The 27,303-nt window shown below is 42.4% G+C and overlaps 1 protein-coding gene across 1 annotated transcript in view; it reads left to right on the forward strand.

Moving 5' to 3' along the window:
* ccdc178 (coiled-coil domain containing 178) overlaps window positions 1–12,747 on the forward strand; it is a gene marked incomplete at both ends in the record, with an annotated part of 37,671 nt that extends 24,924 nt beyond the window's left edge. Inside the window, 5 exons of the mRNA XM_084327662.1 lie at window positions 865–1,010; window positions 1,357–1,516; window positions 4,360–4,509; window positions 6,952–7,086; window positions 12,580–12,747. Of these exons, the coding sequence (XP_084183788.1) occupies window positions 865–1,010; window positions 1,357–1,516; window positions 4,360–4,509; window positions 6,952–7,086; window positions 12,580–12,747 (759 nt within the window). The remainder of the gene's footprint in view (window positions 1–864; window positions 1,011–1,356; window positions 1,517–4,359; window positions 4,510–6,951; window positions 7,087–12,579) is intronic.
* Between the last annotated feature and the right edge of the window lie 14,556 nt (window positions 12,748–27,303).

Consider the following 27,303-nt stretch of genomic DNA (forward strand, 5'->3'; position numbering starts at 1 on the left):
GTGGTCCCGCCTGTACTGTGCGTTTTCAGGGGTCTTTGGTTCCCCCTTTTTCCACACTTTGGTGGAGTTGACTGCCTCCCCCCCTTCGTTAGGACGGGCGGGTGGACGGGACTCCCCTCCTCCCTGGTAGTGGGGCTTACGGGCCCTCAGGGGGTACACTTGTCTGGTCACGCGTCTGCTCTGTCCCATATCTCATAATGGCAAAGAGCGAGACGCGATGACCAGTATGATAATATAACGAAAGGTTATCCTATCCTATAACCGACTTTTGTGTTTAAATACCGTAATTCCTCTAATAGTAACCCCGGCTTGTATTTGTTTCAACTGTAGCGGGTACCAGGCTTGTATTAGGAGGAGGCCTGTATAAGAGGGAGGCCTATATTTCAAATTTTCAAACGGATCATAATGAATAAATCAACATTTTGTGTCAGTTTGAACCCAGTAAAATGTACTGGGTTCATTTATTGAAACCAAGTACTGTATGAAATAGTAAACAGTGCAATTACAGGTGGTCACTGGTCATTTCAACGTTTTCAAAGTGAAATCAAGTAACTAGCTCAGTATGCAGCTCAGTATATTAGTAACCCGGCTTGTATTAGGAGGCCGGCTTATAATTGCTTAGCTCAAGAGCGCACCCGGCCATTAATGGAGACCCGGCTTGTATTTGACACCCGGTTACTATTAGAGGAATTACGGTAATATGGCATAATCCAATTTAAGCCATGATACTGATGGCATTTCCATAATTTTTCCACCATCATCTTAGTGACCCAAAAAAAGAATGGAAAATTATACTTTTTCGGTAACACCATGATATACTTTTTTTGTAAGGGGTTCAACATTATCACTATTCTTTGTTTTCAGGAGTTACACTGTGCCACTATAAAGAGATATGACTATGCTCTGACCAAGATCAGTGACCTAACAAATAAATCCACAAAGGACAGAGAAGCATCGGATAAGATGGATGAAGTAGCTGCAACCATGCCAGCAGTCATAGAGGAACTTCAGTAAGAATCTTTTTCCAGAGTCAAATTCAATAATAATAATAATAATAATTATTATTATTATTATTATTATTATTATTATTATTATTATTATTATTATTATTATTATTATTATTATTATTATTATTATTATTATTATTATTATTATTATTATTATTATTATTATTATTATTATTATTATTATTATTATATACCCAGAACAACAAAGATTTGGAATAATCTCCAATGGTGAAAACCTTTCATTCATTCTGAGTAGCCTACAACTTTTCATATCACTACCATTACGATACTCTAAAACAATTATTTTCCTGTACTTACTTTGTCGGTGTCTATTTGTTTCTGCTCCCAGGAGTGTTTTTGATGCAGTGGAATTCAAAAACCAATCAGCTACAGTCATAATGAACACCTTGCAGTCTGATATTAATAACTGCCTACAACAAACGCAGCAATCCATTAAGACACATACAGCTCATTTTGCAGCAAGGCAAAAGAAAAAGGAGGACATCAAGGTAACCAAATGTATACGCTATATTATTTAATATTACATTGACTGGAATGTTTTTTAGCCAAAGGTGTAATGAGCAAGAATACCGTCATGCCATGCTGTTTTGTCTGGGTGATAATGCAAAATCAAAAGACACACCATGGAGTCTCATTGTTTGTTTATTTGTGGATTAGTGTCAGTGGAATTGCTTGTCACAATCATTCCCTTTAAATACACTTCTTCTTTTTTTACGCGAAAGAGCTACGAGCAATTAAAATTACAAGCCATGGTCAATCTTCTTTAAGTGCTTTCTCCGCAAATGACAACTAACCGTTCTTAGAATCTTCTCCCTGGATGAATTTGATGATGCGTGTCGTGGTCGGATGCAAGGTCCATTTTGGTGACCCGAAGGCCTGTGTTTTCGAACGTATACTCAGCGCAAAATTTGTCTTCACAGCTTTCTTCTTTTTTTTTATTTATCTATATGCATCACAAAAGGATATTTTTGTAAAAACATCCAAGTGTACAGTGCACAAAATAGCATTCATTAAAATGATCCTTTGTAATAGAAAGCCCTATTTATTGTAAGGTTTTCATCTGCTGGATTATCAGCCCCAGCCAGAGCCTCTTCGCTGATGGGGGTTTCACATGGCTTATCTAATGTGAAATCGCCATGTGGTATATAGTTTCATTAAACGGTGATCAAGAATGCATTAGTTCAAAACAAGAAAAGGCAATGGAGCTTACGCCGCCATGCATCCAAGTGCAGCAACTTTAAAGAAGTGAGACAATTTAAGAATTAGAAGTCTTCCTCATAGACACAACTCCCATTAGCCAGATAAAAGTCAGCCATGCACAACAGGGTTTAGTCTTTTCACTTGACGAAATCAAATGGAAACAACAATAACCCCCCTCACCAAATAAAAAGATCAGAGGCGAAATTGGTTACTTTGATCATTGGGTCCAATATAAAGCACACATAATGTCTGCATTAGCATAACATAATAAGCACACTAAGCAGCATTCAGAAATCACTGTGCATGAAGCACAATGGCTGGACACTTTCAGATATGAGATCATATAAAGATGCTGACCCCATAGTATACTTCCACAATCCCTGGAGGTCACAGCTCTGTGTGTGTGTGTGTGTGTGTGTGTGTGTGTGTGTGTGTGTGTGTGTGTGTGTGTGTGTGTGTGTGTGTGTGTGTGTGTGTGTGTGTGTGTGTGTGTGTGTGTGTGTGTGTCTGTGTGTGTCTGTGTGTGTCTGTGTGTGTGTGCGTGCGTGCGTGGTGTGTGTAATACTCACACAGTTGTATATATTCACTCTCTTTTCTGCACCTCCAAGGATAAGTTACCTATTGAATTTGCCCCTCACAAAGAAATGACTATTGGGTGCACCGGTATGAATCAAATCAGTAGACTTGTTAGTCTCAATGGAGAACTGTGGTCATCTCTAATCCATGTCTCCCAAAACATATCGAAAGCCGTTGGCTTTTCCGAAACGTGGCGCCTTGTTTGTTAATTTGATCAGGGCCTGTCATTTGGCGAGGACAAAGTAAACAGTGCAAACTGCCGACGCTATCAGTTTCTTATGGGCAATGAAGTGTAATTTGTTCCATTTACACTTCACAACAGCATCAGATGGGCTTTGTCAGTGCTGCATGGAGTAATTAAACCTGAAATCAATAGCAGGCATTTGTCATGTTTACAGCCCCTCTTTCTGCTGGGTTAAACTCATCACTTTAGTGCTGTTCTGTTTTACTGCAGAGACACACTTCATTATGTCTGCAGGTAGAGTTGAGATATTCACCAGCCCCACATCCAATACCTGGGAAATCGTGTTCAGCTGGAAAGGGGGGATGACGACGACACAAAGAGACACAGTTTCTCATTGTAATTTATTTGCTTAATTTCCCAGGACAGTGTCCGGTTGTTTGTTGTTTCCTTGTTGCCCTGTGGTTGATATTATGCTTTCTACAGTCTGCCCCCGACGTTAAAGATCAGGTCATTACTGTGCAATAATGTGCACCATTGACTGTGTGTTGTCTCTAGTATACCCCAATGTTAAAGACCAGAATGTGCTAATGAAATCATTTTAGCTGCGGTATTGCTATGCAATATGTGCACTATTGACTCTCCAATCCCTTGGAATCCTTTCTCCGATAACTCTCCACTGTTCACTGTGTGTGCTGTAATGTCACAGAGACACTGATCCATATCTTTAATCACTCATTATGTATGTGACATTAATTTATTGTACAGCGTGCTGGCTCAGCATATATTCCTCCTACTGTAGGCTATGACAGCTTGACTCCACCGTTGTTACCATGGGCTCTCGCTAATGCTCAGCGTGACTCCTTATATTAAAGCTTCATACATCATTTTGGTTTTGGAACCATATCATTGTGGGGTATATTCACATACACTCCTGAAGACTTTGATTTGTAGATGGAACATGTGCAAAATGGAACATTTCATATTTTTTTTTATCCCATTGTAAATATTAATATTCATGTAGATCTGTTTTACTCCAGTGATTACAAACATTAACAATATAACTATACATTTAACAGCCACAAAATACAGTGAATACAATCAAACACCTGTTCATGTATCAGCTCTGTCAGTCGAGAATGAAAACATGTCTCCATTCTTATTTCTTATTTTCGGTGGTGGAGCTGCCTTTTTGTTTTTGTTTGGATCACTGGTTGGGCCTAAATACATTCTGCCACGTAGATGTGTTTAACATTGAACCCAAACCGTTCTGATCATTGGAATTATCACCATGACCTGAAATGTACAAGGCCCGAGGGCCTAGTTATTTCAAATCCACCTCGATCAACCTTTTGTTTTTCACTTGGTTTACAGGAGGCATTGAAAACAGCACTTGCGGAGAATGCAGAGTTGGCCCACGAGTACCAAGACCTTCCGAAGACACGGATGGTGGTCAGATGGGAGGCAGTGGGTGTCCTGGAGGAGAATAACCGAGCAGCAGGTTCTTTTCATTACTTCAAACAGGTTGGTTCTGCCTTTTCATATCTTCACTTTTGTTTGAATCTCCTTTACCTCTTTTTTGTATGCACGCCTATGCTGTACAACGTTTATTCTGTTCCACTCTATTCTACCCTACTCTACTCTATTCTGTTCTATTCTATTCTATTAGTGACTGGAATACTCGGCTCTGCACGGTCGGCAATTTTAGGATGGTTTTAGTTGGGCAACCAATGAGGAGGTGACTGCAGGCAATCTAATAATGATGAGATAACTTTAGTGGAGGAGGATGATGGATGTGACATAATGTAATGTTGGGCTATGTAGTGCCCCTGCCCAGGGGAGTAGGGAGAGAGGGAGTGGGAACATGTAAATACTGTAAATCCTGAAATGGTCTTTTAAAAAAAACCACAGAGTTTTCGAAAAGGTGTTCCAAGAAGGTGGAATAATTGTATTAACTGTTACACCTCCTGTTTACTACAGGGTCAATAAGAGAGAGACACACATTGACCATATTCACACGGTGGCCATTTTGCTCTTATGTCGTGTTCCCACTGGGAGTAGGGTGGAAAGGAATCCCAACCAAAGCACAACGTAAGTTGCAACACACTACAGGTCAAAATCAAGAGAGCAGTGCTGCAATTTTGACGAGAGGGAGAGGGAGAGAAACAAACTCAACAGCATCCCAACTGTTTGATCTGTATACTGTGGGACACCACGTAACTGGGCTAGAATCACAGATGACAGCCGTAACGCCAGAGAGAAGCTCCTCCACAGCCTCTGCTCTGAGCAACGCACATTATTTGTAAAAAGAAGAAAAAAAAGACTAATACCTTTACTTGAGCAATTCCTCATCTAACTGCATGAATGTTATCAAGTGAGAAATGCATGCAAAAATAAAATCCTGTGGACAGGATTTGCCACGCTCATGATCAAAGCCTGATTTTCTTTTTCGCTCTGGATTCAGCCTCTCTCCTTTTTATTTTTTGTTTGTTTCAAACTCCGGAGTTGTATAACAGCAGATTCTCAACCGGTGGTATTTTTGTATCAGAATTTGGTTCGGTGACATGTTTATAATTAATATTATGTCTCTGAAATGTAGACGCCTGACTAGTAAGGATTTGATCCTATTCTGACTGAAATGCTTTCTCTCTGGGAGAGAGGAGAGATAGAGAGAGGTGTAGGAGCTGCTGTGTGTCGGCACTACTAAAGGACCGTGGAAGGATTCCGTTTAGTAAAAAAGGATTCCATTTAGTAGGAGAAAAGGCCCAAAGGGAAAGGGAAATATGGCAACTTCTCAAGAAGAATCTGTGACATGTTTATCTCTTCAGTGAGAAATGGTACATGTTAAGATAGCTGGATATATCTTGACATCGGGTCTAAAGCTACTGTATGTTGCACCCTTTCTTTTATTCCTGCCGCATATCCTCACAAGACGATTGCCTTCAGGTGGTGGCCTACTGTAAAAACAACAACAACACTCAATAATCAAAGGAGGAAAGGAAGACTTTTGTGAATCAAATACACACTTACATGCCGTTAACACGTCTCTACATCCAAAACGCAACAAGTACAAACGACAATACGTGACGTATTTCATTCTTGTGACGTTATGAACGAGAACTAACGCCGTACCTGAATAATTAGCCTCCCAGTAGCAGGAACGATAATCAGCCCCCCCTAGTATGCGCTTCCTGTAAGGGGTCGTCTGACTAGTCTCGTCTCTTACTGTACATGTAAAGCATTGCCTTGTTTATGTGGATGCTCTCAGCTCTCAGGTTTTTAACGGGGCCACACCATAAAGAGCATTCCTGTTATTGTCTTCCCTTCAGCGGTTGATGGCTGAGCTAATTCGCTTTAGTTTCTCTATGCACCGGGGAACACATTGCCAGGCAATGATAAGCGTTGTAGGAAGAGTCGAAGAGATGGAGGGGAGAGAGAGAGAGAGAGGGAGAGAGAGAGAAAGCAATGGCATCTATCAGAATTTAAACCCCCTTTGCTCGAAAACTGTGTTGAAATAATAAAGCGGAGCAGCATGTCTTTCCGAGAGACTAGGAATAATTTCTGGTTTCGGTGGGGGGTTCATGACTCTCTGTGTGTATGTGTAAAATATGTCTTGAGGGGATTGGTATAAAAGTTAAACTGGGTGAAGTAGAAATATTTTACTCATCAGCTTTGTAGTCACAGAGTTTGCCTCGGCTAGAACAAAACCGCTGAAGCATTTAGAGAAAATTAACCCCCCATCCTGGCAGCCAGATGTGACTGGATTCTGGTGAGTGCACACGAGTGGGCAGAGAAACCAAGAGACTGTGAAATTCCTGTCAGGCCCGTGTACTGCAGAATGGGCTATTGACTGCTTTCTCTATTCCCCTCCATCATTCTTCTTGAACACTGCCATTAATTTCCTCTCCTGCCTTACCAATTCCTTTTCTCTGCCTTTCTCAACACCCCCCACCCCCCACCCCCAAGCTCTCTTTGTTGCAGAAGAGGATGCACAAAGATACGGTGGAATACTTCAAACAACGCAGCGTCTACAGCCAGGCTGAACTGGATCGCTGCCAGGCTCTTTCTCAAGACACCAACCAGAAAATAAAAACAGTCCAGGTATTTGTACATATAGAATGGGACGGGGGAGACAACTACACGGAGCTGCTATCGTTCAGTTCACTTCAATGGTGAATCCTCCCCCCCCCTTCACATTCTGTTTCATTCTATGGATTCTGTTGTATGAGAGTATAACTATACCGTGCTTGGTGTTGTATGTGTTTCACCCAGCAAGTAAGAAAAGAACTAGAGCGGCAAGGTCCAACCCCAATGAGCCAAACAGTCGGGATGTAAAGCTCTCTGTAACACTTTGGAAAAGTTGTACATCTCAAACGTTTTTGAAAGGAGCTACAGTATAGACAGGTTTTAAAGGTGCTATAGATGATATTCGGCCACTAGATGTCACACTAGAGCACCAGCATTTAACAAATCAGGTGCATTCCACGTGAGGAACTGGGAAATTTGGAGGGGATACATGCACAGAATATGTAAACAAAACATACATTTTGGACCTGCCAACATTTTTTAAATGATAAATTCATAAATCAATCATTTTGTGGGGTGGGGGGAGCAATACTTTTATTCTGCACCTTTCAAAAGCTCTGCATTTTACTCTATATTATAATATATATATACATATATATATATATATATATATGTAACGGTTGTGACCATGTCACCTCAAACTTCGATGCCCCGAGGGAGATTCGAACATGGGTCTGCCACGCCGCATGCAACAACACAGACCGCTATACCAAGAGGTGAATTCACTACTTTGTACTGTGTCTATGCGTCTTTTGAGGATGTGAGAGTGAGTTTAACCCATAGCACCGCTACTCATCCCAGCCCTTCTTGACTGTGCTTCACGATACCATCCTGGCACCGCTACTCACCCCAGCCCTTCTTGACTGCGCTTCACGATACCATCCGTTACATATATATTATGGAATTATGCCTCTCTCCCAGTTTGTGTATCTTTGCTGTGATCATGCGTTACAGTTAAATGGTTAGAGTACCAACATTCTTTCCAACAGCTGTGTTGTAGAGTCAGACAGTTGATATGCCTACATGCAGTATGTCAAATGTGATCAACTTTATAGGAGAGAGGGAATACAATTTTTATTTCAAGTTTGGCCTATTGGTGGCATTATGGAGCACAATAGGATATGGTCTGACACATTTCGGGGGCCCCTCCTAAACATATGTGAAGTTTAGTCAGAGATGAGACCAAGATGTGAAACTCTCTAGCTACTGTACTTCCTTTACCAGCTATGGGAAAATATGCAGACCTGAGACTCTACGAAATTAATGGAGTGAGGTGTAAAATTGCTTATACCAGTAAAAGTAGAGGAGGCGGGTGCTCCAGTAGCACACCATGTTACCGTGCTGCGTCGCGGAACTCCGTGCTGCGTCACGGATCTGGTTGACTCCGAGTTCGATTCCCGGACTCGCCGTCATTTGCCGAATGTCTCCCCCTGCTCTCTCTCCCGTTTCACCCTACAACTGTCGGTCATGCTTGACCAGGAAAGCGATAAACGCTAAAAAATAAAGTTTAAAAAAAAAAAAAGTAGAGGAGGCTTATTTGATTGAGCAACAGCTTTGCCATGTTTAGGGGCTTGGAAACATATTGACATTTTAAACTTTAAATTTAAATGTCATTCAGTGGATCCTTTTTAAAAGAGATTTCTGTTATATTTTGGGATGTCTGTATATTTGACGTGTTTCACCAAATGGCAAAAAGAAATTGCTCACTCACTCACTCACTCACTCACTCACTCACTCACTCACTCACTCACTCACTCACTTATGGTTAGCCACTCTGCCCCTAGTGGTGGCTCACATGCACTGACTGCACTTTGTGCAGGACCAGTTCAATGCTTTGCATCTATGACACTTGAGTTCTAGCACCTTCTGTGCTTAATTAAAGGGGAGCACCACTCAAATTAAAATGTCCAATATATTATTTCCATGGCCTAATGGAATGGAAATGGTTCAATCAACATTTGTGAACATGACCTACTCTCCCCAAACCAGAAACCAGAGAAGTAAGAATCAAACTTGCGATGTCATCAAGTATAAAGTCTGGAGCTGCTCCATTGACAATTAATGGGAGACTGATTTCGTGGACAGAAACAGAAAATACCTCAGAACATTCTCCTGGCTTCTCTCAGTGTCATCTATACAAATATTTCCCAATTCATTGTCTATGGAGCAACTTCAGACTTTATACTTGATGACATCACACGTTTTGAGTTGTAGCACTCTAGAGAGTTCACTAATATAATATTTTGTACTGTTAACATGTATGAATTCTGAAATTACATTTATTTAAAATAAATAAATAATAAATAGTGAGCTGGGTTATGCCTCCTTTGGACAGACCAGGGCAGCCAGGCAGTGCCACAGTAAAACATTCACCAGGGCTGTCTGCATCACTGCCATGGTACAGTTAAAGTCATTGTAAAGTGAAAATAAATGTGTTCTTCTGAGTCTGTCACAGCACAGAAGAATGTGCTATTAACCACCCAGCCAAATGTGAATGATTAAACATTTTAATAACTATTGTAAAACCCAGCTGAAAAACAGCTCATCTGGCTTCTCAGACCATGTCTCTGGATTGTGGGGGCACGGTCAGATCACGCTTGATTGACGGCTCCCTTTCAGCTCAAGTGCCATTTTATTTTTCCATTCTATTGATTGATTGATTGATTGATTGATTGATTGATTGATTGAAAACTTTATTAACAGATTGCAGAACGGGTACAGTACAGTACAGCTCAATACATACAATTGTTAAGGGGATGCAGACCAGAGAAAGACTTTCGTCTTGTTTACATCAGGGTCCCCCATTTTCAATTCATCGTAACATATGACACAAACGACATACAGATAGACAGTACATTTGTGTTCTGTGTTCTATCCTTGTGTTCTATCACCAGTGTTTTGCTACCTAATCTATCAAATGGACTTAGTTAGAAATCTTGACTAATTTACTAACTAGCGGTTAGACCACCCAAATCTGTGTTTTTATTTAACTATACCTCCCGGAGTATGGTGCTAATCTTGTTAGCATTTTCCATTCACATACATGAATTTTTATATAGCGTTAGGGGAGGGGTTATGCTAAGAGGGCTCCAGTGTGTCATCGAGCTATGATTTAAGGAACCGCCCAAAAACATCCTGACCACAAAAATTATGAAAAATGTATTAAAGGTCTAACTCCACAATTCAGTACTACACAGTTCACAGTCTTTTCACATGTTTTCAGTAACCATTTTCTAACACGTATTATGTGTTTTAGAAACAAATCTTTGAATGTCTTTCCTACCCGGCCTTTAAAGACGCCAGCCGTACTCTATACATCCACTCATCAGATTCCAGACGGACATGATGGATGATGTGTCTGTGAGAACGCCAATGCAGTGACCCAGTGTCTGAGCCTTAGCTCTGCCTCTCCAGATAACTCTATACTGTACACACAACACAGTCAAACTCTATTCGCTCGGATATTCACTACATAAGCGTCGCACCTCCCGTTTTTCTTGGGAGCATCATGCTAATTCAGACTGTGCTCCGTAACACTCGATGGATCCTAAGAAATCTATGGCATGGGTTATCTTTTGTGAAGTGTAATCACCTTCTGTATTTCTTGCAAATAAATAAATAAATAAATATATATATATATATATATATAAAAGTGGGAGCATATTCTGCAAGGTTGAGAAGTGAGGATCTTCAATTAGGGGCTAATCGGTGTCTAATCTGCGCTGTGACGTGAGATGAGGTCAAAGCGGACAGTGGGAGAGTGATGAATCTTTATGAAACATCCTGTCCTGCATTACTGCAGAGGCAGGTGGCATACAACCGTTCTATAGAAACTCCACACTCCACATCTTTACTGTATTGACTCTTTACTGCACAAGTCGTCGTTTCATGACTTCCCGACCTCGGTTGCGTGTTCGGGGTAACCTCGTCTGGCAACTAAAGCGACACATTTCTTTTGTTAATGGTGTCTATGCAGGTGCTCAGCAAAAAATTATTCAGCCATCATCCTTTCATATGAAACAACTATTAATTTGATTAGATTTTTTTTTCTCTGGGCATCGGTACCTAGTGGGGGAAATAACATTAAGCGATTTCCATCCCAATCCCTCCCCTCTGACTGCTGACACGGTTTTTGATGGGTCTGGGAGCAGCCGTCGTGTCTCGGCGGCCCAGAACTGAAGAGGCCCCGGCAGATCTGGGCTCAAGACAGGGAGGAGTGGGGCACGGAGGGGGAGGAGCCATCAGAGAGCTGCAGAGTGTGAAGGACAAAAGAGCCGGTGTATTGAAGCGCGCCGCACCGTCACCCGTCACAGCCCAGCATAGGGTCCCTTAGAGCAGGCAGCACTCACTTTAGGCAGGCTCCTCCTGAGCAGTCTATATGCACTGCTCACGGTCCAAGCAGAGTACACACCTAACAAAGACCCCTATGAGGAAACCAGCGCAGACTTTGCCGAATTACCTAGTGTAAATAGAAAGACCCCACGGTCTCGTATGTGATCTCAAGACTTTTCAAAGAAGTGCACACTGCAACGGTCCAAAGAGTAGTTCGCGACTAATGGCCCTTCAGAGAGTGTGCTCGTTGCTAAACACAAAGATCCCAAGCTGCGCATAATTAAGTGATACGTAGAATATCAATATCGGTCCCCCCAATTCGTAATAAGGAAATCAATAGAACGGATACAATTTGTACAAACTAGAGCAGGTCCAGACTGAATCCTGAAGGGGCCTATACTAATCCATCATGTCCACTTAACCCCCACAAGCAGAACATAAGAGAGGTCAGGTTAGCACTTTCACGGCTAAGGCGTGCTTGAATCAGGAGCCAAATGTTACTTTGCTCTAAAGTAGCTTGAGGGGAGGAAGGCCGGGGGAACCCTGGGGTGGGTGACTGGGGGGAGAAGGAGGAGGAGGAGGAGGAAGGGGGCTGTCATCCTCTTACACTGCTGCCAGAACTGGCTGTTCAGTTTTGTGTTCTGCCAGTTTACACAAGGGATGGCATAATTGACAATGGCTAACAGCGGAGAGCAGTGCAGAGCCTTGTTGAATGGCCGGTAATGATTGGAGCAGACGCCCACTGCCCCGATCCCAGGGGACAGTAATCCAAGATCCTGTTTCTGATATAATTGTTAGTCAGAGAATTTCTGCATGGCTAGTTCGGTTCGGATTCCCAAGCTGGTTGACAGTGCCAGGCAGTTTATTAGAAAAACTGGATGCTGAGGTTTTTAAAAAAACAGCGGAGCGCTGGACCTGCATGTGGTACACTAGGAGCCCCTTGTTCTTATTTTCCCACAAAGAATAGGAACAAGATGGTAACTTTGTTCTCACAACTGTACCAGACACACCGCCGGCAGCACGTGGAGTGGGGGGGGGGGGGGGGGGGGTAGAGAGCGTCTATGCAGTACTTGTTCCTTTCAAGCTGCACTTCAGAGCTTCTCCACTCCAACAACGTCACTGTTCTCTTAATTAGCCTGCTATTCATCGATTCTATTTGCTCCCTTATTCAAACAGGAGGAGATGTCAAAAGCAATTCAGCGCATCTCTGCGTTCCTGCAGTCTCTGACGGATGACTCTACTACTACCACCACCGCCGATGACAACGGTGCAGCGAACAAACAAGCCAGTCCAGACGCCATCGGATTGAAGAGGAAGATGCCTACAGTTCAGATAGCAGAGTAATTGGACGCTCACCTGTACGAGACAACTTACTTAACCAGCACGCTTCACGACCCCCCCCCCCTTCACTTGCAGCAAATCCATAAGAATGAAACAGGTGACTTTCATGCCGCTGTCAGGACTGATCTAATTTTAGCTGGGTGAATGATTGCAATTGGCTTTGCCCCATCAGATAATTAATCTATGTCACCATTAATTGGAAAAGAGAATAATTACAGGCAGTGTTGACAGAAATTCTACGCTTCTCCAGATTCCCCAAGATCTAATTACAACTAGTGAAAACCCTGTGACCTTAACTAGCACTTAGTGCACCTCAGCCACCTTGACCAGACCCATGTGAAGATACCCCCTTATCTAGACACACCCTGTTGTTTTCCCCCATCCCCTCCCTCCCCCCCCTCTCTCTCTCTCTTTCTCTCGCTCTCTTTCTCTCTCTCTCTGAAAGCTGTCTCCCTCAATCACTTTTCAATATTCAATCTTAATTTTGTGGAAGTTTAGCATTTTCAATGAGCTGGAGATGAATGATTAATGAATAAATTTAAATGCTTCATTTTGTCCATGGATCATTAGTTAAGTCCTTTGTGGGAAGGACCTGAGAAAGGAGTGAAAATTATTGAGACATTAGCCTGAAGCAATCCGAGGGTAAATAGTGTGCACACAAGGCTGTTGGGTGTGCACTATCCACTGGCTTTCTAAAGAACCCTGGGGGAAACACTGCTTTCAATTTGGCCTCTTAACTGAATCACACCTAGTATTTGGAGAAAATTGATTTTTATTTCATCATGTTTCAACCTTGTCATAATGACACAGAACATTAACGTCTGTTCCATACAAAACGAAAAAGTGAAGTCGAATCTTTCTTTGATCAACAATAGTTACGTTATGAATAGCATTGCAAATAAGCGTCGTTATTCGAACGTCGCGAGATAATTGAAACTATAGGGAATCGGAAAGGGTCATATTCCTTCCCCCTGTCTCCGGCTGTCCCTGAGCAACGACCGGAGTGCTGAATGTCCCGTGACTAAGACGGGGAGGACGTGACCCTCTTGCGCCGCCCCTGTGCTTCAAATAGATCCGCTATCAACTCTATCTTTAATTTTTCAAAATGTACAGTTGCTATTGCATGCACTCATCTGTGTTTCACTACACACATGAGTGCATGCTTACCAACTGTCCGTCTGCAACACTACTATCACCGACATCTAAGAAGGGAGATCCCCCCTTGAACGGCCCTTCTAAGGTTTCTCTCCTCCACATTGCCTGTGGAGCTTTTTTCCCTATTGTTAGGTTTTAGTGAGTTTTTCCTTACCTTCGCGTGGGGTATGTCTGGGAGTGCTTGCATTCTTTCATTTATTTGCATTCATCTAAAAAATGTTTGGACCCTATGGTGTTCTTGTTCTGTTCTTGACTTATTGTTATGTTGTCTTCTTGACTTGTTTAAAGAAGACCTGTACGGCCCATGGGGACATTAACGTGTGTTGTCGGGCCCTATAAATAAATTTGATTTGATTTGATTTGATATATGTATGATTTGCTTGGACAAAGAGGCTCTCGAATGAGTGAAAAGAACTGTTGACATCCTTTGTGAATTTTGCCGTCTCATCATAGGTGATATTAGCTCCCAGCGGCCCCCTGTCTGGTTGATAGAGATGCTATTACTTTGCTGATAGGCCAGAGCCCCCCCTCCCCCCGCTTGTGGAAACATAGGGGGGCAGTGTGGAACAACAACCTAAGAATGAAATAGTTGACTGCACAACAGGCCAGTCTACTATGTATGACGTTTTATTGCTCATCTAGTTTCAAAGATGAGTTACTAGCAGAGTGATATGACTTTTAAAACACGCCCGTTTATTCTCTGTTAGGTATATTTTCACACTAGAGGTTTCCTTTTTAAAGGACTTTTACACGTGTACATAATCCTCTATGGACACAGACACGCAGGACACCCGGGCTAATGGTGCTAAGAAGGTGTCTCAGATCAGCGGCTTGCTAAAGCCACGATGCCGCCGGTTCTCTGAAAGCACCTTGAAGAAAAATCCTATGAAAAATGCCCTGACTGTACTATCTCTTACTGGCTCTGTGGCAATCTCTCAAACGAAGTCACCTCCCTCTAACACATTTATCTACTTTCCCTGCATCTAATCAATCCCCTAAAATAAATGAAAGCACGCCACTGCTGGATGTCGTCACATTCATCTGCAGTCGTGTGCCTCAAAGTACACACGCACCTGAACGCAGCTCCTCTAAAGTGGGTAGATTGTGTGGGAACACTAGACGGTGGAAACACTTGACACGCAGAGATGTATCTTCTTCCGCGTTATAGGCCGGTTTCAGTATGATGAGAATAGAACATTCCCAACATGCCTCACTGTGGCGTTTTATTGTTGACACATGGAAGTCAGTGGGAAGGGTTATTTATTTAATTTTTTTTTATCAAGGGCACATTTTCCAAAGATACGGAGGGGGAAAACCTGTTTTACTGATCATCTGATTCTAAATTTCGAGCCTGGTGCCACCATGCAGACTATTGCCCCGTTTCACTTGGTTTCACCTGACTGAACACCTCTGATCATTGTGGTGAAGCCGGGTGAATCAGAGCACTGGTCTGTGTGTTCTCAGGGCTAACTGAAAGTCTGTTTGAGATTTTCCTTTTTTCTCTTTCTTAACCCTCTTAAACATGGGGGGGGGGAAATGGGGGTGTATTTGCTCCCCCGTCCACTCAAAACCGTCCTCTCTTTGTTCATGAGCGAGTGGGGAGTTGAGCCATGGAGCTGATGGGAGTCAAGGAAAGAATGCGAGTTGAGAGAGAGGTGCTACTGTGTCTAAAATATCAATGAGGGAGATACCGCCAAGTTTTACAGCACGCAACGGGGGAATAGGTCCCGTGTTAACAAAGAGTTGACCAGCCAGCTCTGTACTGCCTCATATGTAACTGTTGTTGTTGTTGTTGTTGTTGTTGTTGTTGTTGTTGTTGTTGTTGTTGTTGTTGTTGTTTTTGTTATTTATATGTATTTTTGACACAGAACAATTTTAAACAATGCATTTTACAATATTACAGTAACTGACTTACCTCTGAGGTTTCACAACTGCAACGTCTGTCAGTGAATGTGTAGTCCGGTTATACTGTGTAACAAATAACACATCCGTTCATTTGCTCAGGTATGGTTTGTAAAGAGTACTCTGGGGCATGACTCAAAGGCAAACACGGCATGCAAATGAATCACCAACAATACATGTTCCTTGTGTTTCCACACTCCTTCGATTTCAAAGACATTTATCTTAACAGGATAATAATTTGCGAAAGTCTTTGACATTTGTGGCTAGCTAGCATGATAATAAATCCATGGCTTGGAACATTTTTTTGTTAATTAGAGTCAATCAATCCAAACTTTGCTCACTTACCGGTGTGAAACCACAGTATAATGAGCAGAAATCAGCATGGTGATTGGAAAACACAAATTACAGCTGTTAAGGAGAGACTCATCCACGTTTTCTTCTGTTGATGCCAATGCCTGCTGTGAAGATTTAACATTGCTGTGACATCCTTTTAATGGATGTTAGGGGGGAAAGTGCTCCTCTATAATTAAAAAACCTGTTAGTGTCCTCTTGAAAGGATATTTCACTTCAGTACAACTTGTCAAGTTTCAGCAGCCTGTAGAGTAAGTGCATCTACAACCACCACTGTCCCCATGTTGTCCGTTGTCAACACCACCATTCCTCCCGGGTTTTGGGCTCCTCATTCACTTCTATTCGTTTTGGGGACTAATATTATACTTCTGAATCTGAAGTATAAACAACTTACTGCTGTGCAAATTTCAATAAAACTGACAATGCTGAGTCAAAGGCATGTATGTGTTTGGCATTTGATGTGTCTTTACAGATGCATTACCTTTGAAAAATAAAAGCAGATCCGGTCAATTTGTTGTAGGTTTGAGTGTGCTGTATGTCTTTGCCTTGCATGGAATGTTTGGGGAGTGGTTACCATGGTTACATGCTGCCTTGCTGGATGAAAGATGATAAATATTCTGTGAAAGGTGGACAGTTGGCCAAACTAGTTGGCCAAAAGTGAGAAAATAGTTCCATTACTGATCATTTGAAAATGGCAACATTACTTAAAGAAAAACAAGTACCTTTGACTCAGAAAAATATATTACACAGAATAATTTTGCTGTATATATATTCTTTTATACTTCATAAGTATTATATTTAGACAAAATTAATGGAAGTTGTGAGGATGTGGCCAAGCAGTGAAAAGAGGCAGGTTGTCATCACCCGGTGGTTGGTGTTTATTTTCAAATGTTCTTAATGCTTCCCAGTGGGAAAAACTATATTTAACACAACTAGACACAAAAATACAAAACGATCAAACTCTCCATCAACAAAATATCCACAACCAGGCCCTTGGCTAAGTCCAGGGCACTAGCTCCAGCACGGCTGAGTCTCTCCCCAAGCCAGCTTCTACTTCTCCCTGAGAGGAGCTTCCATCCCCGGCTTTATCCTGGAAGCTCCTCCTACAGGGACAAACCAAAAACACAATCAATCAATTAAGCAAAACAGACATTATTTGTATAAGATGGATGCATCACTCCATACTGATCTACCATCACAAAACACTAAACAGTGTTTAGGGCGCTTCATAAGCCTATTCCCTTCTCATTATGAAAATCCCCCCCTGTACTCTACCACACTTGGTTCCTTCCAAATCTCCCCTCCAGAAAAGGCTTTGGCCTCTCCCAGTTCTGGTTGGGCAGCCAGAGATTCTACAAGGAACCACAGACTAACAGGGTATTTGTTAACACATTTATTTACTTTAAATCCACATAACATGTTTATAATTTAACCGAAGGTTTGTCTTCTGTGCCTGGGTTCTACCAGTACCTATATACAAAATATAACAAAGCCAAAAAGCCTAAGCTAAATGTTTGGTAGCATGACCACATGTGGGGACCAGGGCTAAACCAATTAAGACTGTGAGGCAACCATTATAGGGAATGGGGTAGCCCCATGACAGAAGTGAATGAGGAGCCTGACACCTGGGAGGAAGGGTGGTGTTGACAGCGGACGACGGGGCCAGCAGTGGTAGCTTACTTGTACATGACTTAAAGGAACACGCCAACATAGGCGGCTGGGTTGCGTAGCGGAGATTGCGCTCGTCACCAATGCAAGAGACAACGGTATCGAATCCCAGTCTCAGCATTGCCTTCGACTTGGACCGGCCGTCGTACTGGCTCATTTGGCAGAGTCAGTGGGTGGAAAGTCGATGGGTGGGGATTGGACGTTGTGGACAGCGGCTCCTACAGGTCGGTTGGGTGACGCCTGCACAGCAGAGACAGGAAGTATCGGGGGCAGCGTGAGCCTCCCACGCATTACTCCTCGCCACTGAGAGTCCGCGCTGTCTGGTGAAAAAATGCGACAGGTTGCCTCCTCGTGTACCGGAGGGGACACGTGATGCAAGGCTTCTATCCTCACTACAACCGACCAGTGGGGGGCATAGTCTAGCAACGTTCAAGACAGGGGAGGGGAGAATTGGCAACACGAAATTGGGATGGGAGAAAAATAGAAAAATTAGGAGAAAAAGTGGATAAAAAAAAGGAACACGCCAACATTTTGAGAAATTAGCTTATCGTCTTCTCCAGAGAGAGACACGAAGATAGATACCAGTTTCCTCTGTGCATTCTGTAGAAAGCTATCTGGCTGCATGTTAGCCTAGCTTAGCCTAAATGAATGGCCGGTTGGTGGTTAGCCTTTGGGAGAGGTGTTAGTTGGACAATGCCTAGGCTAACCGGCCATTAGCCTAGGCATTGTCCAACTAACACCTCTCCCAAATGATGTTATGAAGTAAGACTGCTGAAACCTGACAAGTTCTACTGAAGTGAAATATCCCCTTAACTCTTTCTCTGCCACGCTGGGAACGGGATATGGCTATGTGCTGCCACGCATTAAACCAATGGAGTCGGTCACCTTGTTTGCAGGCCTATAACTATATTCTATATTATAGCTATGGATGCAATACTATGGCCCATTTGACATCGAGTATCTATCGTTCAAGATGTGAAAAAGAAATCATTTTTCCATCCATACATTCCCGTTTTATACCGTGGTGAATGTAAGTATGGTTTTAGAGCGGTTTAGGGTAATTCCTGGGAGGCTAGGAATAGCCTGCAACGTATATTATACTTAATCCATTGGCATTTCGTCCATATACACGGTACAATAAAAAATTCAAATGCATATGATCGCTATTATGTTCCATCATGAATGCATGAAAGGGGGGGGGGGTCGTTTCTGATTAATTGATTGTCAATAACGGCATTCGTTAGTACAACAACATACGCTGATCAGGGTGATGGCTATGAAAACAAGGCACAATCAAGCTGAAATTGACGTTAAATTGCTCTTACCTGTGGCCGGTGGGATTCCAAAAAGAATATTCCCATTATTTGATTGCCATCTGGTAGATCGTATGTCCATTTGGCCCACGACATAACCCACCACAGCATAATGAATCGGGGGTCCCGAAAATGATTCAATGCGATCGGGTGAAGCCCTTGGTTCAGGTTACTATAAAAGTCTGCCCGGATCAATATAATCGACGCACAGCCCCATACACAAAGGAAGTGCAACACTGGCCGCATCCCACCAGACTTTTGCGATCTCAGACTCATTCCCTATGGTAACACCAGGCTCCCTGGATGGATAATGAATGGAAATAGCGAATAAAAGAAATAACGATCAAATAACGAGTTTCAAGTTTCAAGTTTCAAGTTTCTTTAATAGTTGTCATACAGAAGTACAGAATACTTTTGTACAAAATGCTTCTTACTGTTGCGCTCCAGAGACTGTGCAAGACAAGATAAGTATGAAATAAAAACATAGTAAAATTAGAAGTAAAAAAAAGGTCACAGTGTTCAGTTTAGACATATGTACAATGTTCGATGCAGAATAGACGTAGTTACCATACAATATACAATACTGTGCAGTGTACTAATATACAATACTATATACAATACTATATAGTGCAAGGCAGAAATGGAGAAATGGGACGAGTGTACTAATATACAATACTATATACAATACTATATAGTGCAAGGCAGAAATGGAGAAATGGGACGAGGTGCAATTTAGGTACAATTCACAGTAGGTGTACGAGTTGTAGTGCAAATCCTTTATCAATAAATATAAAGTGTAAGTGTGTTTGTGTGATCTAAAGTGTGGAGAGTGGGTGCTGCAGTGTGTTGTTTGTTTGAGTGAGTGTGTGCGTGTGGGTGTGTGTGCTGTGTGCATTTGATGGTTGTTGCATAGTGATTATTGTTCGTTTAGCGATTATTGTTCGTTTAGCAGCCTGATGGCCTGGGGATAGAAGCTTCTTCTGAGTCTTTCTGTGCTCGCCTTAAGACTCCGGTATCGCTTGCCTGACCGCAGCAGTTCAAAGAGGCAGTTGTTCGGGTGGCTCGAGTCCTTAATAATTCTCTTAGCCTTCCCCTTGCACCGCTTGTAGTAAATGTTCTGGAGGGTGGGAAGCCCCCCTCCAATTGTGCGTTCGGCTGAACGTGTCACTCTTTGTAGTCTGCTACGGTCTTGTGCAGTGCTATTCCCAAACCAGGAGGTGATGTTGCCGGTCAGGATGCTCTCTATTGTACATGAGTAGAAGTTCCTAAGGATCTTCTGACTGACTTGGAACTTCCTTAGGCGCCTGAGGAAGTAGAGGCGTTGTCGTGCCTTCTTCACTACACTGTCAATGTGTGTAGTCCATGTCAAGTCCTTGGATATGTGGGCTCCGAGGTACTTGAAACTGTTCACTCTCTCATACTAGTATACTAGTATACTCGTTGTTGGCGCCCAACGATTGACGGCCAATAACGAGTATACTCGTTGTTGGCAGTGAATGAGTTAATACCAAAAGGAAATGACTGCATGCCAATTGTTTGAAGTGACATATACTCGTCAGTTGACCTGATTTAAATGTTTACTATCATTATTGTTACGATACGGCTAGATGTTATCTAATCGTACAACAGTGCAGTACCTACATGAGTAACCGGCTCTGTCTGTACCAGGCCACACAGTACATTCACAGAGTTTGTTAGTCAAGCACGTGGCTTAATGCGGTGTATCGAGAGTTTTACTGTATTTCCTGTTTATCTACATCATGTGCCGGTGCAGTGACCCTAGCATCATGGCGTCTGCTTTTACCACTGACGTGGTCAGCACCCTCGCCCGAGCACCATCATGTGGCACATTGATGAATGTCCCTGATATATAGGACAGTCGTGCTATAAAAAGGCGGTGTATATCTACGGCGGGGGCTGCATTCATATTGCTCTTGACATATTCCAGAGCCTTACGTTTATAGTGTAATGATGTGAGTAATAGCCCCCGGTGATGTAAGCAGGACCTTTATAATAGCACCTTTCTCTGACCCAGAGTTGTGACTGTGAGACACCTACATGACTGGTCTGTCAGGTAGGCAGTGGCCAGGGTGTCTGTGACCTCAGTGCTGGATGTAATTTCTCCTGGAGAGCTCTTGGAATGGGAGAGCTTATGTTGTCGAGCCCATGTCGCCGCGGCTGCTAACAGCAGCTTGCCATTGTATTAATTATTGTCAGAGAATCCAAGGGGTGTAGATAATACAGAATGCACTGGTTGATCCCGTTTGTTTCCCTTGTCAGTGGAGTGAATAATTGGGAGTGCTGACCATATTAGACACATAGAATTTCTAAAAGATATGCCTCCAACAGTCGCAACAAAAGTGGGGCTCGTAAATTAAAAGCTTAATGTCTGAGAATTTCAAATCAGTATGGAATAATGTGTTGGCTTCTTGTTGCCAAGGGAATTTACTGAAGTTTAACTCGATGTGACAATGCTGATTCTGATTGTTTGGGGATTTTATGCTAAATTAGCATGGTTATTGCATTTTGCATTATTCTTTTTAAGAAAGAGATAATATATTTGACACAGGGTTACAACAATATCAAAATCACAGTTAAGTAAAATATATATTTCATAACACTGTCACACACTAGAGACATACCGGTGTGGCACTTTTTCCCCCCTTTTTATTTTGTTCATCCCAAGCTCATATATTTTAAAGGCTCACGAACACTGATACAATTTTTGTTGGGGGGGGGGGGGGGGTTGCTAATACAATGGGGCTCATCTTGCAATTCTCTCAAGGAATAACTATCAGTCCTGCTACAGCGACTTCAGCGTCCCTAGGTGACCGCGCCACTGAGCCCGTGCTCGCTCCATTGCACCCCACTCCACGCCTGCTGCCACCCTGAAGGTAGATGCATCACGCTGGGGAGACTGCGCAACCGGCAGCCCCCCCCCCCCTTTCTCCCCTTCCGCACTCCTCTGCAGCATGGCGGGGGCCCCCTGCGGCCCCTCCGTGCCTTGGGTCTTCTTCACCACAGCCCCAGACACTCCCTCAGGTGAGCCGCCCTGTCCCCTCCCTCCTCAACCACTCAAACACTACCCTTTGTCATTTGAGAATGCCACACACACACACACACACACACACTCCTGTGCTTCACTCTGGAGGGGACACCGCCTGTTCCTCTCGACTCACCTCCCGGCTGCCGGGCTGGTTCTGTGAGCCGTGTCTGTATGGTGTGGCTACGCCATGTGTGAGGATCTGGGGGGTTTCAAAACAGCAGGCCTCGAAATACTCCCAGAATGGCAAATAAAGAGAGAGCCTTCAATTCATTACACAGTAGACTCTTTATGAATCAACAATGACTAACTTGCTGAGCCGAGATGACAAGCCAGACTCTTTATCAGTCCCGTGAGAGCATTGTGTGTCCTAAAACTAATGTAGGGAATTGATATGCAGGCTGAGATCAATACTAAACAGTGGATCGTGTCTTTTTTATAACCTCCATCGTGCATCACGATGAAGGATTAGAAGCGTCACCTTTTTGCAGTGTGTTTTAACTGACCCTTTCACATTCTCCTCAACTGGAGTACATAAACTGAACCTGTGCCTCCAGCAAATTCCATTTATTCCTTTAGTGATAAAGCTGTTCTTGGGGGGATGATTAACCGGTAAAACTATCGTCGGAGACAGTTAAAGTAACAGTTGTCTGGGCTCTGAAGCAGGAACTCCTAATCAGGGGGAGGGGGGGGGGGGGGTGTGCCCAAAAAATATGGTGAATACACTTCACATAATTATTCAAAGCAATCACATCACATTACAATATCACCTCATACAGATAATTGTTAACTCAGATACAATAAGGGCAACCAGACGTTAAATCAAGGGAAAGCCGCCTGACCTTAGACGTACTGTAGGGTGGGGGCGGGTAGATTAAAATTACATTTGGGGGGGGGTCTATAAAGTCTGTCTATTCTGTCTGTTCAAATATGACCAATAATAATATAGCTTTTTAATCAAACACTAACTACATTAACCTGCCGTATACTGTAACCAACACACATTTTATACATATCTTTCCAACACATGTATTTTATGTGGCTTTCCAGCAACATTTTAGATAGATTTTCACCCCCCCCCCCCTTTTTAAGATTCTACTATTTATATTTTTTTTAATCTGTTACCTAGAACTTTCACTTTAAAGGTTGCCATACAACGCCACACTTAGTTAACAAAATATTTTTACAAACAAGATGATATCATCCCCTCCATGATATTAATATGATATGTTCTCTGATCTGTAAACAGCTGGTTATCTTGCTTTTCCACGATAAGAGAAAGTGCTGAGGATTTCCGCTCAGTGAGCACATTTGGGCTGAATCTTTCACACGTCACAAATTGCAGATGGGAAGCAGTGATCTTGAACAGCCGATCACATTTCCGTGACCATCTGACACCTTCCATTTAGGAAAATAATACTTTCTATCTTAGCATACCCTCTGCTGCAGCCAGCAAAAGGAATTATGCCTGGTAGACTATGCTATGCACAACTTTGTAGCCTCTCCTTGTTTTGTTTCATTGGATTGATTAGATTATATGCTCGCCCTTTAATCTGTTATTCAAGGCTACTGAGCGGTGTGTTTTATTTAGTTATTATTTGCGTTGCATTGTTATTGACATGCATATTGCTGTGGTTCTAATTACTGCTGATGAGAAAGCATGTGGTGATGTATGGTGATGGTTATACAGCAAGTTGTACAGTAAGCCAGGGTTTGCAGGCGGTGACTTCAGAGGCTGACTGTACAAGTCAAGTCAAGACAAGAGTTTTATTTGTCACGGCATACAAGTATACAATGAAATGCGGGGGGTCTTGCCCGCAACGATGTGCATAATACAATAGTAATATATAATAAGAATCCAATAGAAACGACATTGTGCAATAAAACAAGTAAACAAAGTAGGGCATATCGGTATATGTACATGAGTTATTTACAGAGCATGGTAGGACATGCTAGGTGCTGTGGTAGTGCAATACACTGTTAGCTACGGATGAGGCACTGGGTCTTTATGTACACTGTTATACAATGCTATTTTATACAATCTCAAGTTATACTATTACTGTACAACATAGGCGTTGGTTATTGGTCGTGTGCCTATAGCCGCTGTAAAAACACATTGTGACCGAGCCATACCATTCTCACATAGCTCTGTATTATTTACTCTTCCATTAGCTCATTCATAACATACGTCTTCCCCCTCTTTTAATAAACCTGTCTCCTGTTTCTTTGTTTTGAGAGCTATTAGTTCTTGGAGCCATGCCATACTTCTAGAGTGTCAGGCTAAATTAATTAATTAAAATACCCCCCCCCCCCCCCCCCCTCTCAAATAAGTATATATATATATGTGTGTAATATGACAGATAGACAAATATGAGTTGGGTTAACTGGTATAGAGAGACTTGTAAATCACTGTAGTGTGATTCTCTGTCTCAAAGGGTTTAATTAGTCTAGAAATTCTTTCCCTATCTGATGACCCCCTCCCTCTTCACACTGCAACAACCTACAGCCATAAATGCCCCGCAATCTGAAGACCAGTGGCCTCAGGAGACTCAGTTGCTACAAAGAGAGCTGAAAGAGTTGGAAATGGTCATTTCATTGCGCTAGGAGAGCTCGCCCGAGACTTGGATAATGTGGTGCTAATTGAGTGCTGGCAAACATAACAGCGTTTTGACTCCTAAACTGAAATACAGTACAGAGGTAGTACTGTGATACACTGTGGTGAGAAGCCCTTTTGGAAATGAGCTGAACATAATATACTGTAGGTAAAACGGAAAATGTGTGTTTTCAGTCCGTTAATTAGCATATTAAGCACACAGTGATGATCGTTATTTGACATGTAATGCATCAGCTAAGTCAACATGCAGAGTTCTGTTCATCTGAAATTAATTAATTCAATGTACATGTGCAGGGGGACATAAGTGGTGCGCGTGTCGACGTTCAACCGTCAAGAAAGCGTTCCCAGTTCCATCTTTCAGAAACGCTACCTGAGTGTGGCCTGCATGCTATTACATGACGGTAGCATGGTGTTGCTCTATTTCATAGTGCATGAACAAACCCATTTATCCCTATCTGTCATTTCATAACTTGTGAGGGATCTGTCAGTTCTAGTCCCAGGGGAGCCCTGTATGTAGGTTTTCTAGCTCCAATTGAGCTATATTTAATTGACAGTTCACTCCATCCTAATAAGTGACTGATTTTGATTGGATTTGCTTTGGTGTTGTCTTGTTTGGGGAGGATGTTTTCTTTGTTAACCTTTACCAGTCAATCCAACATCATCAAATGAATGAATGATGTTTAGGTTTACACCTTCCGTACTGTGGATGTCATGGTGAAGCACCCACTTCGCAAACCTAAGGTATAGATGTTGGTCAGAATTTAAAACATAGTGTAGTATACTGTTGCCCCATGGATCACGTATAGGTAAATGACAGAAAGACATGTGCAACTACCACAACTGAGGTTCATACTGTAGTTCTAGTCATTTCAGGTTTCCGGTGATTGACGTGGCGATTCCTGAGACGTATCATCTTCACGACAAATGTGAGAACAACAATGGCGGTTCACTGTCACTGTCTGAATCACCAACTGACTTGGTTCTGCAAAGAAATGTCAACCCGATAAGACTGAGTTTGTGGACCTCGGAATAGTTGACAGTTAACCTAAGAAGGGATTGGAAGAACCCCCTTTAAAGTGGGCTGGTATATGAAGAGTAATATCCACAAGTAGTATGGTGTTGTTATGTGGAACTCACATGGGCACTGTAGCCTAACCTGATGAATCTTGTATTAGGGTTTAACCCTTTGTCTTTTCAGGCCTGCAGCTACAGTAGGCCTATAGGGTTGTGAAACAATTAACTATTCTCAGAAGATCCAGGCACAGGTGGAATATGTTATCTGAGAACATATTGTGAATTATATTGTGGTTGTGTCACAACTTTGTAGCTACATGCACTTATGTGGGTTGGCCGTGTTTTGATATGGTTGCAGGTGACCATATTCTTCTCAATTTTTGCAAAAAATAAATAAAAATCAGTTAGTATGGTTTAATTCAGCTTAATTAATATTGTACCTGCATCATAATGTGCATCATGTGTATGATGCACTGTAGATGCAGAACTTAAGTTTGCATAGAGCACCTTCTTTTGAAGGACTTGCAGGAGCAGAATGAGATGAGGGGTTATTTTGGCGATGGAGATTAAGGCAGGGGCTTTTTGTCATTTGTGCGAGACAAGCCATTCATCCATCCAGTTCACAGCCAAAAAAAGGCTGGTCCCAGAAATTAGCAGTTTCAGCTCAGCAGCAAAGTCGTCGGGCTGTGAAGGCAGAGAGAAATTGACTAATTAGCAATGCGCACTAAAACTTGACGGTTCTCTCTATAACAGCGAGGAAAAGACTCGGTTTTTCTCCCCCTTTCTCTTTTCTTTCTTCCATAGATGTTTGAAATCGCAGTCATTTACGCTCGACAGTTTTTACAATAGCCTTGAGCCATAATTTTGCGAGTCTCTCCAGCATCCATACCCCTGCATGGTCTCTCTCCACCGGCCATGCACGACCGTTTCTCTCCCCAACCGTGGATTTCCTATTACTCTCGTTACGACTCAGTGAGCCCCAGGCCCAAGGATAATGATGTGTTGTTTCTTGGTAGCATAATTTGTCACACGTATATTTCTTCTTCTTCTTCTCTTGCAGAAAGCACAGCTCCCTCTCACACTCACACACTTCTTGTTAATTCAGAAGAACAAATGATAGAACGTGAAATAGTGACTTTATGAGTTGGAATCAATGAGTATTTTGAGGCACCGACCGTATAGACTTTAAAGGAAAGGACCTTTCTTAAAAAAAAAAAAGGAGAACAAAGGAAATTCAAGTCAGAATATTGGGAACCTGAAGCTTACTTTCTCTTTTTGTCAAGAACTGAAGTCAGGTAAGTTTGTCTCAGGCAAGCTGTTCACATCATTTAGTTGTGACAGCAGGCGCTTTTAGAGAATGTGGCGACAACGTTACAGGACCCTTGTGTCAAGTTTGCAAACATTATGCACATAGAAATAGTTTTTTTTCAACATCGTATTAGAAAGATAACATTATGCGTACTACATTTATATCTGCCGAAAGCTGCATTTAATGAATA

The sequence above is a fragment of the Notolepis coatsorum genome (genome assembly GCF_963971535.1).
Source record: "Notolepis coatsorum genome assembly, chromosome: 13".
Taxonomy (NCBI): domain Eukaryota; kingdom Metazoa; phylum Chordata; class Actinopteri; order Aulopiformes; family Paralepididae; genus Notolepis; species Notolepis coatsorum.